This window comes from Psittacula echo (assembly GCF_963264785.1).
Source record: "Psittacula echo genome assembly, chromosome: 11".
NCBI classification, from domain to species: Eukaryota; Metazoa; Chordata; class Aves; order Psittaciformes; family Psittacidae; genus Psittacula; species Psittacula echo.
The window spans coordinates 10839339-10862122 of NC_137746.1; the positions used below are offsets into that span (position 1 = coordinate 10839339).

The 22784-nt window shown below is 49.0% G+C and overlaps 1 protein-coding gene across 1 annotated transcript in view; it reads right to left on the bottom strand.

Moving 5' to 3' along the window:
* Positions 1-22784, bottom strand: part of SH3PXD2B (SH3 and PX domains 2B) — a gene marked incomplete at both ends in the record, with an annotated part of 71288 nt that overhangs the window by 14503 nt on the left and 34001 nt on the right. The window contains 4 exons of the mRNA XM_080626897.1: positions 911-936; positions 9359-9450; positions 12506-12582; positions 22245-22320. Coding sequence (XP_080483023.1) covers positions 911-936; positions 9359-9450; positions 12506-12582; positions 22245-22320 — 271 coding nt within the window. The remainder of the gene's footprint in view (positions 1-910; positions 937-9358; positions 9451-12505; positions 12583-22244; positions 22321-22784) is intronic.

Here is a 22784-nt window from a genome sequence, read left to right on the forward strand (position 1 = left end):
TTGAAGGCTCTTCCCCTCCCCTCTCCTCCTCTTTCTGGCAAGCACAGATAACTGCTAACACACCAACTAGGGGGTATTCCAGAGATGTTCCTCTTTTGAGGATCAGGGTTAGGGCATCCCAGACCCAACAATCCACCCAAAGGGTCCCAGCTAGTGCAGTCGTGAAGCAGAATGTGCTGCTGCATCAGAGGACTTTTAACCTCACGCTGGCCACCATGCAGCTCAGACCCTCCTCTGGACATGGGAAATTTTGCATCCCCATCCTCCTGGCTGCAGACCAAGCCCTTCACCCCAGACCTGTGACAGAGCCACTGCCCATGGAGCTGCACCGACAGCCAAGTGTCAGTCCCAGCCCACTGTACTCCTCTCCACTACTGCCCTGTGTCCATCAGCCACCACAGAAAGCTACAGGGGACGTGACAGCTTCTTGCCCACCCAGCCCGAGCAGATGTCCCGCTGGTGAAAGGCAAAGCAAGAGCAAGGGCCGGGCAGTGAGCAGCTGTTACTACCTCTCTGCAGGAAAGAGGCCGTTCTCTGGATAAACCCTGATGGAGGAACAAAACGATGGGAGACAAGGCATGAGGTGGGGAGGGAAATGAACTTGGGGTGGCAGCAACGGTGGCAACAACTTGGTTAATGAGTGAACAGGGGGGCCAGCGCAGCACAGAGAGCTGCGGGCGTCCATCCCACCTTTGGGAGTGCCACGGGATGCACAGGGGACATGGGACCAGGACTTGGAGACTGCAGTGAACTCCAGGGTGGATGGAGGAGGCACACCATACTGGGGAGCCCCATAGGGAGAACAGCAGGGGTTTGGCTTGCCATGGGGCCAGGCCCTTGCCCTGCTCCAGGAGACCATGGGTATGGGTGGGAGGAGGAGTTGGTGGAACCAACGGAAAGGATTGCTTACCAGATCTCTTCTTTCCAATGGGCTCCCTGAAAAAGAGAAGGAAGAGCATCAGCAGAGGGATGGGGCAGCTGGGTTGCTGGCCAAGTACAAACCCACCCAGGAAGGCACATCTGGTGTGGCCTCCTCAGCCTTGGTCTGACAGCCACAACTCCCACCATGTCACTGAGTGAAGCTGGGTGGATTGGGACTGTCTGGCAACAGAGTCAGGAGCTGAGGAAGCCCAAACCCCCAGAGCTGCTCCCAGTGCAGACCACAGCTCCCACAGAAGTGGGCATCAGTCAGAAAACAGACAGAAAGGGAAACACTGAAGCTCTTCCATGTCCCGCGCTCTTGGGGACAAGGATGGGGAGCAGTTGGTGAAGAGGCAAACATTTATATTCCAAAACAGGACAAGTCATGTAGACAAGTGTGGTAGAAGGGATGAACACCAGGGCTGTGCAGCAGAAGTACCTTAAGGGCACAGCAAACAGGAGATACTGGTAGCTATGAGGAGGCAATGAGGTAGCTTCAGAACAAGCCCTCTTGCTATGGCCAGCACTGGCCACACCACTGATGAGATGGGTTAGAAACCACAGGTTGTGAGTCCCTTCTCTTATTTGAATGTTGCCAAGAAGCACGGTCCCTGAACAGCCTCAAACCCAGGCACAAGCACAACTCTCTTCAGGCGTGATGACATCTGGGTTCTTTCACAATTAAAGAGCAAACACCAAATCAAGGAAGATATGGGCCTAGAAAAGCCTCAGAAAATCATGGGGAACAAACCAAGACACCCAGATGGCCTGAAACCCAAACAAGTGCACCAGCCCTGTCCACAGCCCGACCACAGCGGTCCATGTTGCTACAAAAAGGCTCTCAACACTTTCATGTAATTCACCACTGTGGCCTTGAAACACTGCTGTAAGTGTGTGTGATGGTGACTGCTCCCTGTTCCCTTACAGAGGAGTCTGCTCTCCCCGCTCTACAGATTCACATGCATGACAGATCAAGGCCATCTGGCCAAAATGAAATATTCTGGTACAAGGAGACATGCATCTATCCCTGTTACTTCCAGGAAAAGTGAAAAGCACAGAGCAGGCACTAGAGCTTCCAAGGAGGAAAACATTCACCTGGTGGTAAGGGGACCCTCCTGAAGCTCTGAGCTGCCTCATTGCTGCTTGGAAAGGCAGCTGGACCACACCAGGTAGATCCCAGGAGCCTCTTCATCTGCTTATCAAGTCCATTGGCACTGTTTTCAGGCTAACCAAAGAAACCCATCCATGCTCAGCCAGAAAGCCAGCCAAAGCTGGGCTATGCTTTGCTCTCCTTCAAGCTTATCTGCATTTTCAGATCATAATTACTGCAGACATTTTATTCCCCTAGAGCAATGGGGTGATGTGGCGACTTGGCTGCCTTCAAAGCCTGCCCACCCATCCTAGCAATGCATTCTGTTTACAGTGCCTTATCCTCCTGGTCCCCCCTTCCCTTTGCCCTTTAAACCTCTAGTACGCATCCATGGAGCTATCAATAAAATGAAATTAAATGCAACAAAGATGGACTAGAAAGAAATGGGACTAGTTGTGGCCTCCTGGACTAGTTGTGTCCTCTAGATAACAACAAATTGTTATCTAGAAACTGGAGACTATCTGTTAAGGTCAGAGACCACAGACTGTGCAAAGACCTAAATACCAGGTCCCAGGTACAGAGACACTGGAGGAAGCTACTGGGCAGAGCATCCCAAGGACATTTCTAAACAGAGACCACACTGCAGAGCTAAACCAGAGTTTATCATTAAGCTGCATTAAACTTGCCCCAGCGCAGCAGTATGGCAGGGCAGGGAGACGAAGCAAGGCCAGATGAGCACTGTGGTGGGCATGGCACCCTCGTGCTGACAGGAGGGCACAGATGGAAATAACTTGTTTTTTCCCCTGCCATCTGCTAACCTTATTACCGCAACTGATCCCCCTGTTTCCTTCCCCTGGCTGCTCTGTCTGAGTGAGGGGGCAAGGAAAGAGCTGTAATTTCACTTTGCTGCTGGGTTGTTCCTGGCACAAGTACAAAGAGCTGCAGGTCTGAAGACCAGAAGCTTCAGCCCACTGCCTCAGAGGGGACAAGAGGCTCAGACAAGACAGGAAACAGCAATAAGCCCCCGTCAGCATCTCCTCCTCCTCCATTCCCGGTGGACCAGAGAAAGGCATACTGCAGAGCTCGCATGCACAGCTGCCTGGAAACTGGTGGTTCCAAAGAAGGGGAGAAGGAAAGGCCACTCTGCCTTCCACTGTGAAACTCGTTTAGCTCTTACTCCCACAACAGCCAGGCAGCGCAAACAAACCAGGCAGTCACAGCACAGTCACAAAGCATGATAGATGGACTGTTCTTCAGTGATATGTAGGCAAGCTGTTAAACTCCTTATGCAGGATGCTGTGGACACTGACAGCGTTCACGGACTTACAGGGTCATAATTCAGGCAAGAAAAGTTAATTAAAGGCTGCTATTTATAAAACCAGGAGAATCCTAAAGCTACAACAGTGCCTAAAGAAGAGGTATTACAAACTTGCTTGCCTTCCTAAGGCACCCACACCTGGTGGCTGCTAGACTAGGCAGACCTCTGTGTGCTGCAGGGAGGTGGTTCTGAGTTTGCCATGCAGAAGAACCCATCTTACAGCGGGACTCATGGAAGGAAGGTGTCCTGACAGCCTGGGGACCTCTGCACCATCCCTGCTGCCCCACAGGTGCTCACAGAGCTGGAGAGGGGCAGTGGAGCACCAACACAAGGAAGGCAATTCCTGTAGCTGCAAAGCCAACCGGACTGGAGCCACCATCAACATGCAAGATGAAATGGATATGAAGTCAGCATTCCAAGGAAACATCTCCAGAAAAAAATCCAGCTCCTGTAAAAAGCCATCATTCCGTATTACAGTAATGTCATCAAAATAGTTATTGGAGGTAGGTCATTTTGTAAGTATACAGCAAGCTTGGAGATGTTAGCAAAGGTTATGGAGGCAAGAGATTGAGCAATGGGGTACAACGCAGCTCTTCTTTGGGAAAAATGTTTAGCAAATGCTCCACCAAGCACTGAATAGAGCTCCTGTCCCCCATGCTGCAGTGCCAGTGCTACTACTGTGCTTAACCACTGGACAGCTGGCCAAGCTGCACCTTCAGGCTCAGAAAGCTGCCCTATTAGCACAGAAAATCAGTTACTCTGCCCGTGCCTGCACTGGCACAAAGAGTATTTCTGCAGAGCGGATTCAACCCCTCTGATATTTCCATCTGCTGTCATCTAGGAAAGACAGTGCTCAGCAGAGAGTGAAAGAAACTACTATACTACTATTCTGGAGCTAAGACAGCCTGCATAAACTTTGCTAACCTGGTGAATCCGCAAGTACGCATCAGGAGAGCTGCAAAACAAACAACGCATTATACCAGCTGTAATTTGCCTGGATAGCAGGACATGGCTCAAAAGCCAGAAGCCAGCAAGCATCCTTACCCAAACCAACATCTATCAACTCGGAGATCTCTAGTTTACCAGCAAAAGCTCCTGGAATGGCTTTCTAGATGGGGCAGCCACTCCATCTTGGATCAGGGCTCCGAGCCCACACTTCTTCCATTAAATCCCCTGTCACCTGACCCAGGAGTTCATGCCACTATTATCCCCCAAACAAACACCACACAAGGATGACAAGGAAAACTTTTGCCCAACTACAAGGAAAGGTAACCACACAAAAAGCTACAGGGAAGCAGGAAGGGAAGAGACTTGCTGCTGGAAGACACTGGCTACAAGTTTGCACTTCCTATCTATGGAAACAAGGGAAAGGAGCAGATTAGCTCTGTTTTAATGATGGAAATATGCATCTGTCTAGCATCCTCTTTTGGTGCTTTGGACCAAACTGCAGCCTTAAGCAGGACCTTTCAGTCAGCCCCTGTGGCAGACAAGCTGGCACAGTCAGATCACATCAGGTCTGAGTCTCATTGTAGCCCAGTTCTCCCTTCTATGATTTACTGTGGTTGGTGCCTGCCTGGAGACCCTGTCATCCTGCATGCAGGAAGCAATTCATTACCCTGCCTGCCTGTGCCACCCCCACCTAACCGCACATCACCAGGATTTGGGATTAATAGAATAAGGACAGGCTGCTGGAGTCGCTGCAGGCTCAGCCTCATTAGCAGCATACTTTCTTCATGTGGTCAGGTCCAGCTCCTTATCATGTTTCTTCCAGAGGCAGCCCCCAGCCCTTTGTTGACAGCAGGAGCCAGCCAGGATCCTGGGTCCTGCTCATTCCCCTTCTCCCTCTAGTGATGCTTCCCAGGGCACGAGGCAGAGTTGAGCAGGGTTACTGCCTCTGCACTTAGTCCTCTGCCTCAGCAAACATCCATAGCAACAGAGGTGAACTGCCCTTAAAACACCCTCAAACCCTTTCCCTTTAGCCAAGGCCTGTTAGGGAAAAATAGGAAGGCCAGATGTGGATGTGAGCTCCAAGGGTACCCACACATATATAAAGGCTCATTAACAAGCCTTCAGAGAGTCCTGGTGCCAGGACTGGTGCCCACCCCAATCCTGTGCTAAGCCTTGATGTGCTGTCTGGGCAGACAGGGAGTCCACATCAGTCTTTCAGCCCTGGCTTCCATCTGCAGCAGACCTGCTGGACTCAGACAAGACCAGCACATAATGATGAAGATACTTGAGGGAAGAGGAAATTATGCCTTTTAAAGACATCAGTAACTCCTGAAGCTGGTAGCTTTCAAACTGCGAATCCACAGTCTCCAGGGAGAGTGAGGAGGGGTGCTCGAGGACATCTTTAAGAAATTAAGATATAGTGAATTTGCTTTATAGGTGCCTGTGCCCCCACTGGGGAAGAAAACAAAAATCAGGTTAAGCTAAAAGGTTCAAAGCCCAACTTTAAGTGTCTTATATATGATGGGATGCTCAGTTACCTAAAAACAACAAAGAAAGATGCTTTTAAAGTAAAGGGCTTCTCATGGCCAGGGTGCCTCCTGCACAGAGGAGAGCAGCTCTGCAGCCTCTGTGGAGCAGCACGATGAGGGCTCCATCCCCAGCACAGCCCACTTGTACACCGTGGACAACTATTAAATACCAACCTAGGAACGCTGTGGAGTTAACCTGGGCTCCCGCATGTCGCAGAGCTGAAATTCAGCTGGTGAGGTCAGTTAGCAGCTGAATGCCTTGACTCAGCAGTGGCTGTGTGCCCAGCCATTCAGACTTCCCCTGCCCTATTCCAGAAACTCTTTGCTGTGGCTAAAAAAGACTTTAAATTGAAAAAGAGTGGATGGAAGGTAAGGGGGGGTGCACACAGCAACTTCCCACCTCAACAGCCAAGCATCCTGCTGCTGGTCAGACCTGCTGAGATATGCGGGGTGGAGGAATTTGATGATTTCTCTTCTTTGAAACTACTGTTTCCATAGGGCTTTCATCCAACACCAAAGAGAAAAATCCCACATCCCCTCAGATGCTAACTTTCCGGAGCATTTCTCTTCTCCTTCCACCCCCCCCCCCCACCCCCCCCGCTCTGTGGAGTCACTTCTTCCCAAATTTAGCCAATGCCTCTAGATTTCAGCCCCACTTTAATCCATCACTGGGCAACCCTCCAAGGCAAAAGCAGTTGACTTATCCCAGTCCAGAGTTTGCTGGATAGGGATCCATGTCACAAAAGGCACTGATCATCACTGCCAGTGGAAACATCACAACCTCAATCTGTTCTCCTGTTTGAAGTGACTTGGTTTTGCTGGTGCTCCGAACACCGGGAAAGGGACACTGAAAGGAGCTGCACTGCAGGAAAGCAGAAGGAGAGCCCTGGCTCAGCCCAGGAAGAGCTCCAGAGCTGGAGAAAGCAGGCATCACAGGGGCCTGAACACAGATGCGTGGGCTGTCCAACCTTCTCTTTCCATTCCCAAGCACTGCCAGATCCAAGAACTAAATTCACCCTTTGCAGTTAAACCAGAGCTCCATGGACTGCAGTCAACTGCGGGCCCTGAACATGGTTTGACATCCTGGGGTGATGTGAGTTGGATCCTCTGCGTGCACCCCAGACAAAAGTAAGCAGAGGGTGCCTCCAACTGCACTCAAAGGATGTTCCCTTCAGTGGCACCAGCTGGAATTCCCATGGGTGTGCTGCAACCCGAGGTGTCAGACAGGAAAGCAGAGGTGAGGAATGGAGAGTAGGAAGGCTCCCAGCCACGGTGCCATGAGAGCGGCTGCCTGGCTTGGCACCGAGCATGCTGACCAGTCCTTTTTGCCTTCCTCATTCCCACCTTTCAGCCACACAGCCTAAAACGCTGCCTTTTCTTTTCACTCTGCTCATGGCCTGGCTGCCTTTCAAATTCCCGGAGAAAAGTATTTATCTGCTGGATGAATGATGACATCCGGCCAAACCCCAGACAAGCCATCGCGTCGGATCCAGCCCAGCCGTCTATCACAGCTCTCATCTCATTATTGGTAAGGTGGCGGCGAGCCAGCACTCGGAGCTCGGGAAAGGGCTCCCACCAATCTCTCCAGAGGAGAGGGTCAAGGACTTTTATTAATTAGCATTTTGAATCGTAGCTAATAAATACCCCTCTGGCATTCAGGCTGGGATAGGAAACACAACAGAGATGTCCTTGAGATGCTATAGCATTTTCCTGCTGGAGGCAAATGAACAGGAGTCAACCACTAAGTCATTCTATGTGCTGCGAGCTTGCCTCTCCTCCCTGTAAAGGAGCAAAGCAACAGGAGGGAATATGACCACCACTGGATCCAGTGATGCATCATCCGCTCGCCCATCCAGCACTGCACTGCTCAAACACTCACAGCGAGTTTGCAATGAGGGCAATTTTGCATCTGGGAGCTGCTCAAAGGACACTGTAGGATGTACCCGAAGATGGATCCCACAGCGCAAGCACATCCTTGGGATTGGAGTTTGGGCTGGTACCTCTGCTCCCCTTGTCTCTCAGACCCAAACCAGGCAGATGAGGGACATGGCACTGACCACTGCTTGGTCTGACAGCCAGGAGCTACACCTTCAAACACAGCAGAGCCCAGAGCTGCATCACTCTGGGCCTGAAAGTCTGCATGCAAAGGTCTCCACATCAGAGTTTGCTTCTTGTTCTGGCCACAGCCCCCACCCCATCTGATTTCTGGCTCAGTCTACAAGACAAGATAAAAGTGAGGAAAGTGCATGCGAGACTGGAGCTGCCCTTCAACCCACCATATATGAAGGTGCCTCAGCTACCAGCAGGTTCAATAGCTGACTCCTTTTGCAAAGCAGCTCACCCTCCCATCGCACAGGGCTCAAAGACTCATGCACAGACAGCCCCCACCCAAAAAAAGCCCCAGGGGCTGTTAAGACCATGATAAACCCCCAGCCAGTGTCTTTGTAAGCTCATCTTTAACTTTTGCCTCTTGCTTGTCCCAGAGCTGCAGCCTTTGCTAAAGGATGACCGACAGGGTGGCAGGTTAAGTGGTGAGCAATAGCTGGGCAGGACAGATGACAGCGCCAGCAGACAGCAAGCAATCAGTTAATGGGCTCCAGGGCCCTCAGACCAATCTCATCAAGTGACCAGGAGCTGCAGCAGGAATGATGACAGACCAAGCAAATAGAAATAGGAGCCAAAGGGGGAAAGCAGGGATGGGGGAAGGGTGAATTAAGAGAGGGAATAGAAAATAAATGAAAACCCAGGGAGGAGATGTAGTCTGCACAATTGTAATACTTAGCTGAAGAAAGGCTCAGTGTTGCTGCTCAGAGGAGAAAACCAAAATCCCTTTATCTACCTCCACACCCTTCCAATACAGAATGATGTCAAATCAATTTACTGCCTTTCCTCTCACAATTAATCAAGCCTCCTCCATTGCTCAACCTTTGGTAGAGCTGCACATCATGTCACATGCAGCATAAAAGGAGAGAGCACATAGCAGGAGATGGAGGCGGCTGATCAGATTTATGCTGTTTGTGATTAGTAAGAGATGGGTGGCTCCTGGCCAAAGTAGCTCATAGTCACAAGACTTATAACCACACAGAGTTGCGTAAGGCATGCGAGATTCCTTGCAAATGCTCCTTCCTTTGCATTGAAAGACTCCGAAGTGTTGTTATAGATGGGGCTCATGGACATGGTTAAGGGCAAGGGCCTTTCAAATGAGGCAGAGGTCATTAGTAGCCATGTGAAATACAGCTTTTCAGACTACATTTCTGAAACAGGCATTACAAATAGAAAGTGGCACAGGAGGAGACCAGCTCTTCACAGGGTCCCAGATAACTGTTTCCACTTCTACTGGAGAAGGCTATGCCAGGAGTTGGATAATAGATTGAGGTGTCCACCTTGAGCTTCACAGCCCCATTCCCTCTCCAAAAAAGTCTCCAAATCCCAGATCTGTGACTCATGGAGGGAATCACTGATGCACATCAGAGTCTTATGGATACCAGCAAGTTTAAGGCAGCCTGTGTTCCATCACCACCCTGGCAGTGGCAGCCACCCAAATCAACTTACTCTTTGGGGGGCGTCAAGTCATCGGGTCTTGTCTCAAAGAACTGGAGAACCTCCTCGCACTGGGAGATGTAGGGAGGCAACTGGATCAGAGCCTGTGGACGAAACAGATACGCTGGTGATGGGAAGCATCAAGACTCTGCAATGAGCCGATTGAGGACAGGTCTTCACAGTGCAGGGGATTGGGTCATAGCACCAAGCTCAGCATCCATGTGGTTCCCGGCACACAGAAGTGTGGAGCCAGGCTGGGGAGAGCTACAGCATACACACACTGGAGTAGAGCAAGACCCAAACAGCCCCAAGTAACACCCACCATACCACCCCTGCTGCAACTGAAGACTAAAGGAGAATAAGCAGAGATTGCCCAGGCCCTGCTTAGCCCGCTCCATCCTTTCGGATGTGCGTGCCCTCACAAGGTAAGAGCCATGGGGACATCCATCCCAGATCCAGCCTCCCAGCCATCACAGGGTTCAGTTTCCTAGCCGTGCTGTGCACATGGAGCCAAAAACCTCGGGAAAGGATGGGCAGTTTACACATGGCAGGCTCTTAGTGGTGTCAGCCTTGACCAGCACATCCCAAAAATGTTCCAGTGGGGGATGGCAACCCAGGAAGAGGCAGGGAGAGAAGCAACAGGAGACAAAAGTGCAGATACCAGCTTGTCATGGCAAGGGCTGGAAGACTGCTATGCATGCTGTTGAATGGCAGGAGCTATAACCTGCCTTTGTTTTTCTCCTTTCCTCTCAAGGAAGCCCATTGCAAAAAGACGGGCTTCAATGGTGGGACTTGCAGGGTGAGAGTGTGTGTGTCTGTGGGAGCTGGGGGCAGTCTGGGACAGCAGTAGTTGCAGTATATTCTTGTAGATCCTCTCCAATGTGGGCAGCAGTGAGGGCTGGGCAGGGAAAGCAGGATGGGCAGCTGCCTGATAGAGCACTGCTCTGGGCTCTGCTCATAGAAGAGAGCAGAATCACAGATTATGGTAGCTGCAAACAGTAAAAACCTCCATGTAACTGAAAAAGGGATGATTTGAGATCTGGGAGCAGTGCTGCAACCTGGCCTGGAGCAGATGTTTAACCAGTTTTCTGTGTAATTCCCTCTCCCTTCCATTTGCTGTCACAGCAGTCTTGTGACAGGGATGTGGGCAAACCGAACCACTGCTCATTTCTATATCAGAGACAAAGCCACATCTGCAAAGCCCTGGGGTTACCACACAGATCAGATGTGGCTCCATGTTGACCGAATTGCATGCCTCCAAAAGCCTTTCCAGCCATTCAGCACACAGTCATATCCACTGCCAGCACAGCAGACAGTCAGACCACTAATCACAGGCCAGCTGCGATCAAGATCATGTGAGGGGCAGGAGAGAGAAAACTACTCAATTCATGGCTTTTAGGGCCACGGAAGGACTATTCAAAGACCAAGTTTTGCATGGATGCCATTCCCATGTGGGTACCATTCCCCAGTTCCAGGCATCCCATGATCTACACAAACAGCGTGACATCTGTCCCAGCTCTGGCTCTGCCACCCGAAGATGTGAACTGGGGAGGGCCTTTAGAAAGCAACTTTAGGCCATGGAGTCACAGCAAGTCACCTTACCCACCCTGCTGCCCACAAGCCTGAGGATAAAGGTCATTTACCAAAAAGAGACAAGCCTTGTCGCACTGAAATCCATTCTCTATGGAGTGAGAAGGATTATTCCTTAGTAGCTCTTCTTTTAGTGGTCCACCCAGTCATGTTGGGATAGAGCATCACAGCATCACAACTCTTTCATCAACTCTCCAACTAACACGTTCTCAAAATCTTTTAGACAGGAGGAAGACTGTTTCCACACTTGGGGAAAGACCAGCAGATGTAAAGCACAAAGAGAATAAACTGGAGAAATGAGAAGGACTTTCAGACCTCCACTCCGCCTTATTATTCCTCTAGTCGTTTGAAGTCTCATTTGGAGCAAGTTGCTCTTACCAATTGTTCTGATTCTTCTACTTCTTGCATCTTTCCTTAAATTGCCACATTTTTCAGTACAGTGGGACCTGGAATAGAGCCCTTCAGCAGCAAGAGCACTGCCTTGTGAAAGCAGTGGGTCCCTGCCTTGCTCCTCTCACCTACTTGTACCTCAACTCTTACCCACATTATTTCCAGGTCTCTCCCAGAGGAGAAGACACACTACTTCTCTCACAGATGGCAACAAAGCAGAAACTTTCTTACACAGTTTTCTATAGGAACTTGTTCACAACATATTCACCCAACCCCTCAGCAAGGCCAAGCTGGAGCAGGTATTTCAGTTCTACACCACCACCCTCCAAACATCAACTTCCAATGATAAACATGGCAGCAAGAGTGTGCCCAGGACCCTGTGCCTGCCATCTGCAGCCCAATGTGCCCTTCAGGGACATCTCTCTGTTCCTGCTGACTCCTTGCTCATTCCACATCTCTGCAGCCATCAGTCCCACACCCACCTTCAGCTCAGCAGCTTTAGGGTTAAGCAGCAGCAACTGGAAGGCAGGGCACTGTGTGCATGTCATTACTTGGTAATGCATTAACGGGAGGAGAGAGAGGCTCCCTAAGTGGGTCATATAACATCAGCCATTACATTCAGTTGTTAAGTCAAATGGATTCCTTATATTTTATGCCATTAATGGCATCATTCTGAAAGAGACAACTGCAGTATCTTACCACTTAGGGACTTCTTCCCAAAATTAAATTTACAGTTGTGTGCATCTGTATGTAGCTCGCACATTTCTGTGATTCAGAAGACAAGAGGCTGATCATGCCTGGCTGGAGCCAAGTAGTTACTTGCACCATCAGCTTCCCCTATGCTGTATGGAGCACACAGATCCAAGCACATCTTGCACTACATCTCCATCACTCTGCTCTCATTTGCTATCCTGGCCTGCAGTGGTTTTCACCCGCAGCCTGACTGCAGCACTGTCAAGATGTGTTTACTAATTCACCTTTATCCTTGTACTTGTTATTCCAGCCATTACATCCCTTCCATTGGTTTGGCTGATTCCCAAAACCCACAGAATCTTTCACCACACAAAGCCCACACTGCTCATCCTCTCAGCAGTGGCACACCATTATATATTATCAGTCAACCAGGATCGAGCCTGATCAAAGTGGCTTCATCATTGGTTGATGCTATAAACCTCTTACCTTGCAGTACTCATCAATGGGTATCAGGCGCTTAACTGCAACATCACGGATGTGACTCCGGCGGAAGAGGATCTTCCCTTAAACAGGAGAGATGGAGAGAGAAGAGCAGGTCAGCACAAAACCCAGGAACACTCTCTCGAATCTGTCAGGACCTATTCCCTGTGCATCTTCTTCTTGCCGAAAGCACAGAACCTGAAAAAAACCCCAACGTTCCCTCCCACAGATTAAATACCTTATCACAGTAAAGCATATTTAAAGCAGAAAGCACGCTCAAGAAGAGGAAACAATAACCAGCAAACTGCATCCCCATCTTCTCTCACTGATGCAGCGATGATGGAAGAGTAGGCCCTACCCAAGCATGTGCCTGATACCTTACAGTCTGCTGGTATGCAAGTCCTGGGTGTACAAGTCTAGTGGCAAATGCCAGCGCTTGCCAGAGAAGTGGACATCCCTGTGACTGCTGGTGAGACTCTCGTTGCAGGGCATCTGAGTCTAGTGGGGGCAGAAGCCAAGCCAGAGGGTTTCTCTTAGTGAAACTCCTGCATCGAACTGGTCCTCGAAGCCAGTGTTGGGACTGCAGCTCTGAGTCAGACCTATAGGATTTTCCTTCCTGTCTGGGGTTTATTTGTGTTCTCCATTAACGGGATTCTCTTGCCCACTCTATTTCCTCCCCTCTGGCTTGTGGTACAGGCCTCTTTCCTTTGAAGTCTAATGAGTCCTAAATGCTTCAAGCTGCTTTCACAGAGAACAGCTTCACTGGCATTTAATGAGACTAAAGCCATTAGCAGACAGTGAAACTGATATATGGTGATCAAAAAGGCTGGTATCTGGTAGGATTTCAGACCCAGCTTCCCAAAGCACCTGGAACTGACACTGCTTTTGCAATACAATAACCTGGAAAATTGTGGGTTTGGGGGTGGGTTGGCTGGTAATGAAATTCCCACAGCTCCTCCTGATATCTTCTATACCACGGGAAAGTCTCATCTCTTTTTGTCTCTACTTGAGTTTCCAGTTCCACCACCAAACCCAGGGAGAGCAATTGATGCGGTCGTCTATGCAATCCCTTTACTTATCACTGAGGTCACCATGGGGCAACCAGAAACCAAACTCCTCTCACAACCAAATACCAACATACCCTCTTTGCAAGCAACATGAGAACGAGGAAAAGCACTCTGGAGAGTCACACAACCCTTGGATGCACCATGGCTAGTTTCAGTGTTACAGCAAGCCACTGCAGGAGCCATGGCGTTGCTGGAACCAGAGGCTGGATGGTACCAAGCTACCCAAGAACAGGATGTGGTAAAATGGCTGCACACTTATCACAACTTTAAAACCAGGGCTGGGTCATCCTCCTGCTCCTCCCTCACTTGTCCAGGATCCGGAACACGCATGACTCGTGCATCCTGCCAATGCATTTTTCGAGCAGAGATGAACTAAGCCAACCCAACTTCAGCTTGCAAGGAGCATGAATCAGAACTTTATGGAGGAGCCAAATCTCCTGCTAGGCTCAGTGCAGGATGCCTTCAAAACTGGACTGTCCAAGGGAACACACAGCAATCATACTCAGTACTAGCTCTGCACTTGCCCTCCAGTGAAAAGCATAGGGTCAGACCAGCTCATACCAGAAGGATTGCTTCTCATTTATGTCCTGTTGACAGCGAGGGCCTGAGACATTCACAGTGGGAAATGCTCTGCTCTGAAATGCATTCCTTCTCGCAGCCTGTCAGAGCCAAGTCTGGCAGTCTTTATGATACAGTGAAAAGAAAATACCCCTCTATTCAATCTGTCTTTTAGATTTTGAGGACGAGAAGCCTGGGAACACAGAAGTTGTCTGGAAAGCCTGGGAGCAACAAGCAGGTTGGAACTCCTTTCTTTGCCTATACTGATTATTTTCTATCAGACAAGCAAATGATAACAGTTTTCCCTTCTCATCAGCAGTAGTGGTGTATTTGCTGCCTACGTTTCCATTTGAATGATGACTTTTAAAAAGATGAATGGATCACAATAGTTTTGTTGGCAATTGTTTAAGGAATAGCTGTTTTGCTTTAATGTCTGCCAAAATTAAAACGCTAATGGGTGGGTACATTATAAATGTGTGAAATAATAAGCTCTGGGTGTGGGAATATTTAAATGTTCAACAAACAGATGTTAGTGAATAACAATAAAAAGAATATACTTTTGGAGAATAAATATATCACAACAACTGAAGTGATTTTACATTAGCCCAGACACAGAACATATGAACCAGCAGGAAATACAGCTCTTCTCTTGATTTGCTCTAGACCTCATATTTTTCAACAAGGAAGTTTATTTTCTAACAAAAAGCTGTTCTTTAATCAAAATGCCTAATTAACATAATTGCAGACCCTTCAGTGCTGCCAAATACACTATATAAATCTTTGACTGGAAAGGCAAGAGAGTGCAGGAAAATACTTCCCTGCTGAAAGTGAAAGATGAGCAACTTGCTGGGTCAATGAGATGCAATATTTTCCTGGGCACATTTTCCTTAGACCATATCTGCAAATATGTGCTGTCGATTAGAGCTTTTCACATGGCCAAAGACCATATAATGCAAGAGAAATGCATGACATCATTATTCATCCCATATCTGCACCCCTCATTGCTGCAGCTTCAGGGAACACAGCGAAGCCAATGGTGCTCATCACCCACACCTCATTCTAAGTGCTCTCTACATGATTTTGCTGCCTTCAGGAGCTTGTAACAACTCTGAGCTCAATACTGGGTTACTGACCTGCTAATTGTCCAGGAGGACTCTGTTCCTCCTGCCCACAGCACATACTTGGTCAAGACTGGACCAGATTGAGATCTAGTATTCTACGGTTTATGCCAAAGGGGAGGAGAAAGTTCGGGATTACCTCCTCCAGCAAAAAAAGAGGGAAAAGTCTCTGGGATTTGATTTTCCAAGGTAAGGTTTGCCAGTCAGCTGAACTGTTCACTCAGTAAACCTGCAGCATGAGAGATGCAGAGTGACAGCAAATGGGGAGCAATCTCCGTTGCCTTTATAGTGTCAAGCAAGAGCAAGGACGGCCTTGGTGCAGTTTGGATCCTTGACTCCTGGATGCCTCAGCAAGATTTGATCCATTATGAGAAAAGTAACTACCAGCTCTACTTTTTCTTTAAGAACATCCTCAGACAAGACTTACTTTACTCCTAACAGCCTCATAGCAGTGCTCCTGCCCTCAGCTTCAACATCAGCATGAGGAATAGCAAGAGGAAGACATGTGAAGGAAGGCAGTTCTGGACATCTGGTTGATTAGTGGGGTTTCCATCAGCAGGTAGGGCCAGTGCTGCTGCGGGCTCCAGTTCACCAGCTTCACACTCTTGCCACACCTCAGGCATTCAGAAATGATTAGATTTTGTTATCTACATACCTAATGTTACCCATGAGCAATCACAGCACTTAGTCTCCCTCCAGGCTAGCACAAGAAAGTCATGGCACAAGGAAGTGCAGTAAAATACAGTGTCCTTTGTACACACAAACAAAGCTACAGAGACTGAACATTTTTATCACCTGGGAAGGTGTCAAGTAAGTTGATTTTGGAAAAAGAAGACAGAGACAAGGCGCTACTACAGAATGGCTGCGCTGGCACGTCTCCCTGTGCCGGAAGCACCCAGACACCAGGACATGCTGTCTGCTTTTTCTGGATCTTGAAAACCTGTTAATGCTTACAGGGAAAATGTGGTGCCTCTGAGGAGCGGAACAGCTCTGAAGACACTCAGTGTACAAGTGACAATTTAGGAAGTCCTCTTTCTGCAGTAGAATATGCAACACTTATTTCAGTGCATATATTTATTATGTATTGTATTTATATATATTTATATATTTACATTTATTATGTATTAATATTATATTATTCCTATAGCTGTAGATGCACTGAAGCATTGCATGTGCTTTGTTTCCATACATTTGTTACCCCCTTTCCCAGCAGACATTAGGTGTTTCACATGCATCTGCACTTTAATGATAACCCTGCAGTATTATTATTCTCCATCAGCATTTTGACTGGAGAAATGACCGACACAACCCATCCTTTAAACATAGAGGGAATAAAACCAAGAGGGAAAGAGCTGAAATACATGCAATTCCTTAAAAGTCAAAGCAAATGAGGATAGCTGTATCACAGTGCTGTCCAGAAGACCCCAGCCATCCCCAGTCCTCATGAACAACCTAGCAAAGGGGCAGAGCAGGAGCAGCAGCCCTTAGCGAAAGATTCACCAAGGGCAAGAAATGTCAATCCTCACTCTGCTGCTCTTCCCCAGGCCCCCCAGCCCTTGCACTGAGCTGATGGCACAGCCAAAGCCTGCTGTGCTCTCCAGAGACTGCTTCCAAGCGATTGAGGCTTTTATCTATCCAAAGAGTAACAAAGCAGCAGAAGCTGCACCTCCGGCTCCCCTTGCTAACTTGAGCATTTGTTTACTTGTTTTATCTCCTTGTTGACCCTGGTTTGTTTTTACAGCCAAGCAAACACCAGTACAGGCGCTCCAGCACTGGGGGCACCAGCTGGGTCTCAGAGGGGGAGGAACTGGGGAGGGGGATAAATCTAACAAAAAGATCTCAACCTACCACAATGCCAATGTCTGACCACATTTAAAGGACTTCTGAGTCAGCAGCAAGCATCCCGTCTCCCCATCCTGGCAGAGGGAGGAAGACCTAGTAAGCAGCCCAGAAAGAAAGCATTCATGCCTGCTTTTCCCTTCCCCTGTCTGACCCTTTCCCTCCCTTTTGACCTGCCTGGCATCATCTGCTCAGCTCTGGCACTCAAGTTGTCCCAGTGCTTTTGCTTCCTCTCCTTCCTTACTCTGAGCTGATAGCAGGGAGCTGTCAGTGTTCTTCAGCCTGCTGGGAGGGAAACCTGGAAAACAACAGTGGAGCACCTTGATGCTGTTTCAAGCCTCCATCAGTCAGTGGATAGGGCTCACAACTTCCTGGATGTGAAGCTCCCCTGTTACAAAGCTCTATCTCCCAGCAACGCAGATCGCCCACCACATATCAGAGTTCATCCAACATGATGAATAGGCAGCAAATCCACCCAGCATGTCCCTGTGAACCTCATGCCAGCCAGCACTGTGCCACAATAGCTGCTGTGCCTCACCCTAAGGGAGAGTTTTTCTCTAAACACTGCCATGCCATGGCATGGTTTCCTTCAAATCCCTCCTTAAAACCTTCCTTTGCCACAATTCCTGCACTCCTTTCCCCTACGAAACCCCACTGTGATACTCCTTTCACTGACACAGTCTGTCCAGCACACCGGGGGAACAATCTGCTGGCTTTTACTCTGCACATCATTAGGCTCAGACCTTCAAGAGCAAATAAAATTGGTGTTATTTCCTACCCAGCTGGGCAGGAGAAGTAGGATGGAACTCATGTCCCTGGGGGGCACAAGCTCCATCCCTCATGGAGCAGGGCCAGCATCAGCTAGAGAAGCTCCACTGAAGATACTCTGTCTGCCCATGAAAACTGCTCTAGTGCCAGGAAGCCTCTGCTCTTCCAGAACTGGAAGAATCCCCTTTGTGGCTAATCAAGGCTGCTTTGCTTTGTCTGACTGACCAAGAGCAAAGGGTGCTGCAGCAGCTCCAGGGAAAGAGGGGGCTGCAAAGAGCTGCAGTGTGGCCCCCACTGAGAAGTGTCAGGAGAGAGCTTGGGGAAAGGGCTGATAAGGAAATCAGGTCTCCAGCAGTGTGAGATAGAGCAGGCAGGATACAAGACGGGTTAATCTCTCCAAACAGGGTTAAACTCTCCAAACAAACAGATAGGGAAACAGGGCTCTGCAAATCACTCCCTCCTACAGTAATGCTCCCGACAGAGCTGAAGTTATACAGAGGAGCAATGAGCTGAAAAAAACACCGAGGCAAAGGGATTTCAACCAGCAAAATAGCTGAGGCTCCTCTTGAGCCAAAGGCTGTTACTGGATCTGCAGCAATCTGGAGGGGCAGAGAACCTGAAACACATCACGCTGCCGATCACAGCCATGAACCAAGCCAGATATTTCGAGAGTGGAAAACCAGCTGTGCCTCTTGCTTTACCCTGACGGACTCCCCACGCCCCACAGCCTCGGAAAGAATTCACTTCTCTGCACCTTTCAAATCACATCCAGATTTTCCCTGGCACGGGTTCCAAACTGACTTCAAAATAAGGCAGCCCCAAATGTATATATAATTAATCCCAGTCCGTGGAGCCAGCTACATGGGCTATTCCTAGGATGGGGAAGCAGGCATGGGAGATGGTGTTTCCAGGAGCCCTGCATTTAGCATCTGTTTGGCAACATCCTGTGCTGTGAGCGTATCCTGGCAAAAAGGAGGGGAACAAGAAAGTGCCTCTGGGGCTGTCCTGGGTATAGCATAATCATGGAGTCCCAGACATCTGTGAAATGAAGCTGAACTGAATAGTGCCCCTATCAAGACAGCCCTTAGGCTCTCATGGTCTCATTTGAGCACAATGTTCCCAAGGCCATTGTTTCTATGTAATGGGGGAAAATGTAAGGGAGTTTTCTTAAAGACAGCTCAAGGGTCAGAAGTAGAGCAACTGCTCCAGCACAGCACCCTGCCTGGGGTAATGCTGTCTGCACATCAGCAGAGTTAGCTGAAACCCTGCAGAAAAGGCAACCATACTGCAAGCGAGCCTGGGACCGTCTACCCAACAGTGCTACAGCAGAGATGCTCATCTTGCTAGAGCAGAAAATAGTAGTTAGGACCCTTGCCCCATCTGTGGCTCAGAAGAAGACACAATGGGACTGAGGAAAGTCAGGTACTAAAGCCTGAAAATGGATGAGTTGTTCTCTACCTCCTCCACGGGGCCTTTGTGGGGAGCTATGAACATCCCCATAGTTGTTCTGGGAGAAAAGCCCCAAAGTCTGTGGGTAGCACTGATGCCCATGATGAGCAGGTTAGCAGGCTGCGAAGGGAGTAGAAAGGAGGCATAATTCTGCTTTTTAAAATGATCTCACCAAACCCCATTTCTCCTCCTCCCTTCTTGGGAGTTCGCTATTATCTGTAGCTAAAGCTTCCTAAAAAGCAATTTTACAGCCAAAGTTAGCTCAGCCTCAGGCAACCCCTCCTCGCTGGGGCTCACGTTTCCAGTGAAGCAGACTGGCCAGGATCTGCTCCAGGCCACTCGGGCTGTACGATGTTTGGAAGGCTCCACTCTCCTTATAAAAGCTGTTTCCTGAAAGATCTGGCACAGCCCTTACACAGCAGGCCCAACTGAGCTCATTTGTTTTCTTAGTTCATTCTTTCCTGGGGTCTCCATACCATCATCTCCCAGCCAAAAAGTACGTAACCCTTAGTGTGGACTCCTGCAGGCGAGGATGGAGCTGCCCAGCACCACATCCCCAGGGCCAGGCAGTGGCAGGTCTCTCTTCTCTCTTGCCAGCTGTTTCTGACTCCTCTCCAGGGACCACAGAGGATGCCATGGATGGGCTGGGTGCCATCAGAGCTGTTCTGAGGGGCCATCCACAGCACCACATGAAGCTGAGCAGGCTGTGCCTGCCAGCTCAAAGCCAGCAGAAGCAGCCAAGAGTCCACTTCAAATTCCCCTATATGGTGGCAGAGGCAGTTCAGGCATGGTGCAGGAGCACTGCAGTGCCCTGCCAGGCAAAACCTGATCCCATCAAGATGCGCTATGGGATGAGCATGGTGCCAGTGCTGGGGAAGGGACAACCCCTGGCGCCAAACCTTAAGTGCTCAGCTCTGGAGGACCCAGCTTTATGACTCCACGTCAAACAGCTGAGCAGGCTGACAGACTTACACATGCAAAAGCCTCTTCCGATACCATCAGAGACCAACTTTAAAAGACCCAAAGTCTCTGGAAATTTCCAAGAAGTCAAATCCTCAAAGTAAACATTAACAAAACAAAGCAACACAAAGCAAACAGAGTTCCTGTGGGCTGGATGTTGCAACTATGGAGTAATCACGGAACTCTTCCCATTCCAGGAAACCAGCCTGACAGACAAACCCAATGGCACCTTCTCAGGTTGTGGTGGTGACCCTGCGTTCAGAACACTTAGGGCGTTTCTCAACAAGCCAAAGCTGCAGAAGGCACAGGGTCACAGGAGACATTTTTGAGAATCACAGCGGCCACAATGTCTTAGGTTACTCTACAACGGGCTTCCCAGAAAGCAGCGCACTTTCAGTAATCCACGGGAGCCAAATCCCCACTGGTAATGAAATTCAGATGCTAAGAACATTGCTCAAAATGGCATTGGGAGCAAACTGCAGTACTCACAGAAGCAGAACATAATCAACCCTAGTAAGTCTAAGCATACCAGAGGACACACAAATGCACAAGCTCCTCCACAGGATGGTCATCCTAAGTCCTCAAAACTGCTTTCTTACACAAGAACCAGGCTTTATTTTCCAGCAACTTCAACTCCTTTTTTCCCTCCAATGGAAATCCCAATGACACGCCTCTTAGCTCAGGGAAACCATTTCAACATCAAGAAGAAGAAACAAATACCGATGAGTGTGCTGTGAGAAGAAGTGCTCCAACCAGGCTTCCCAAGGCTGATGATCACTGCCTTCCAGAAACAGCAGCATTTTGGTGGGAATTTTCTGCAAGTGCAGTAGGGCCAAACCATGCATCCAATTTTTCCAGGTTATGCCCTATGCCAATTTGGCTTCCATTTTTCCTTCCAGCTCCTTGCTGGCTGGAGTGCTTGTACAGCAAGGGCTTTTCTGCGGTATTCAAGTCAGGTGTGCTTTGCTTTTGCTAATGTTACGGTGCAAGGACAAGCCTGAATCAGAAATGCCTCTATGGGAAATCCAAACAATATCCTCTTGCTCAGAAAGGGACATAAACAGTTTTCTTTATGCCAGTCAGAGAAAAGTAAAGCCCTCTAAATGCCTTTCTGCTTCTAGAAAAGCCAGGAGGCAGAGCACAGCACAAAGGGCTGCACTAAATGGACCTGACAGTCACTGGAAGTGATTACAGTATCGTGACATTTCTAAATATGCCCATTAGCTACTTGGGGGCGGGAGTAAAGACAACTCTGTGGTCAAAGCCATTAGCTATGGGTGCATGAAAGATTCCCAGGGCCCCCTCAGGCTGATTATTTTTGCCAGGCATGCTAGGGTTCTTTTTTTCCCCCATAGTAACAGCACCAAAGGGCAGCCACAAGCAATCCCCCACATCAGAAAGTCTGCAACAGACCATGGCATCTGTTCCTCAAGCACACAAACACTCAGCTGCACACTGGGCTGGGAAGGCACACGTCATGCCACAGAAATCCTGTCTTTGAGCAACCAGCTCTGAACATTACAGGAGGAAGCCAAGGCTGTCAATCAGCTTGATTTAACATGTGGAATTCAATTGTTATTTCCTTCTCTCTGGACGGCCCTTTGAGTTGCACGGGACAGGAAAAACAGCGTATGAGCGCTTCCTTGGGGAGCCTCACACCATCCTCAGCCCTGTGCTGTGCTGGCCAGGCTCCTTCTGAAAACAAGCACGCTGCTGCCGGGTTGTTCCTGGCTAGCTGTGCTAACACAGTTGCTTAGCTGTAGTCCTCCACCAATGACTTCTGGAGGGAGAGAGAATGACTGAGGGGTTTAACACTTGCTGGGCACATTACTAACAAATACAGATGCATTCATGGACATGGCCAAGAACTTGCTCAGGTGGCTCGGTAGGTAAGAGCTAAAGCACATGTATGCTCACACACAGACTGGGAAAACGCTTCTGCCATGACAAAACTAGCATAGTTTTTGCTGGAGCCCACTCTCCTACCTGGCAGAAAGGGGATGATCCTTTGTTTGGGGTCTTTCTGCCCTCCTTCCATTGGAAACTTGTCCAGCATTTGCATCTAGAACAGGAAATGCAAGAGAGGTGGTTAAAGTCAGTGAATAACTCAGACAACACAAGGCCACTCTAAGGCTGGTTCTCCTAACCAGCAGTGTGCTGAGATATCGTACACAGCACAATTAGCCAAAGTACAGCACCGACGTAAACACACCCAAAGCAGTGCCAGAAGCACAAGACCTCAGCATCATCTGCACTATTTCTCACCGCCAACGTTGTTCATCACTATAATTTTGCTCAGCATGGGTGACTTATGTAACCTGCACTTCTGAAACTATTAAGTTTCATCCTGATGGACCTCGGTCACTAGATCTCAGAAGCTCCTCAAAAAAGGCACATTTTAAGCTTATTAGCTCAAGCATAGCCCAGCACTGACACAGTTCCTGGACTACAACTGACTTGGACTCACAACATCAATTCATGTCTGCCTGCAAAAGGTCATAAAGGTTTGGGGAACACTTTGTGCTA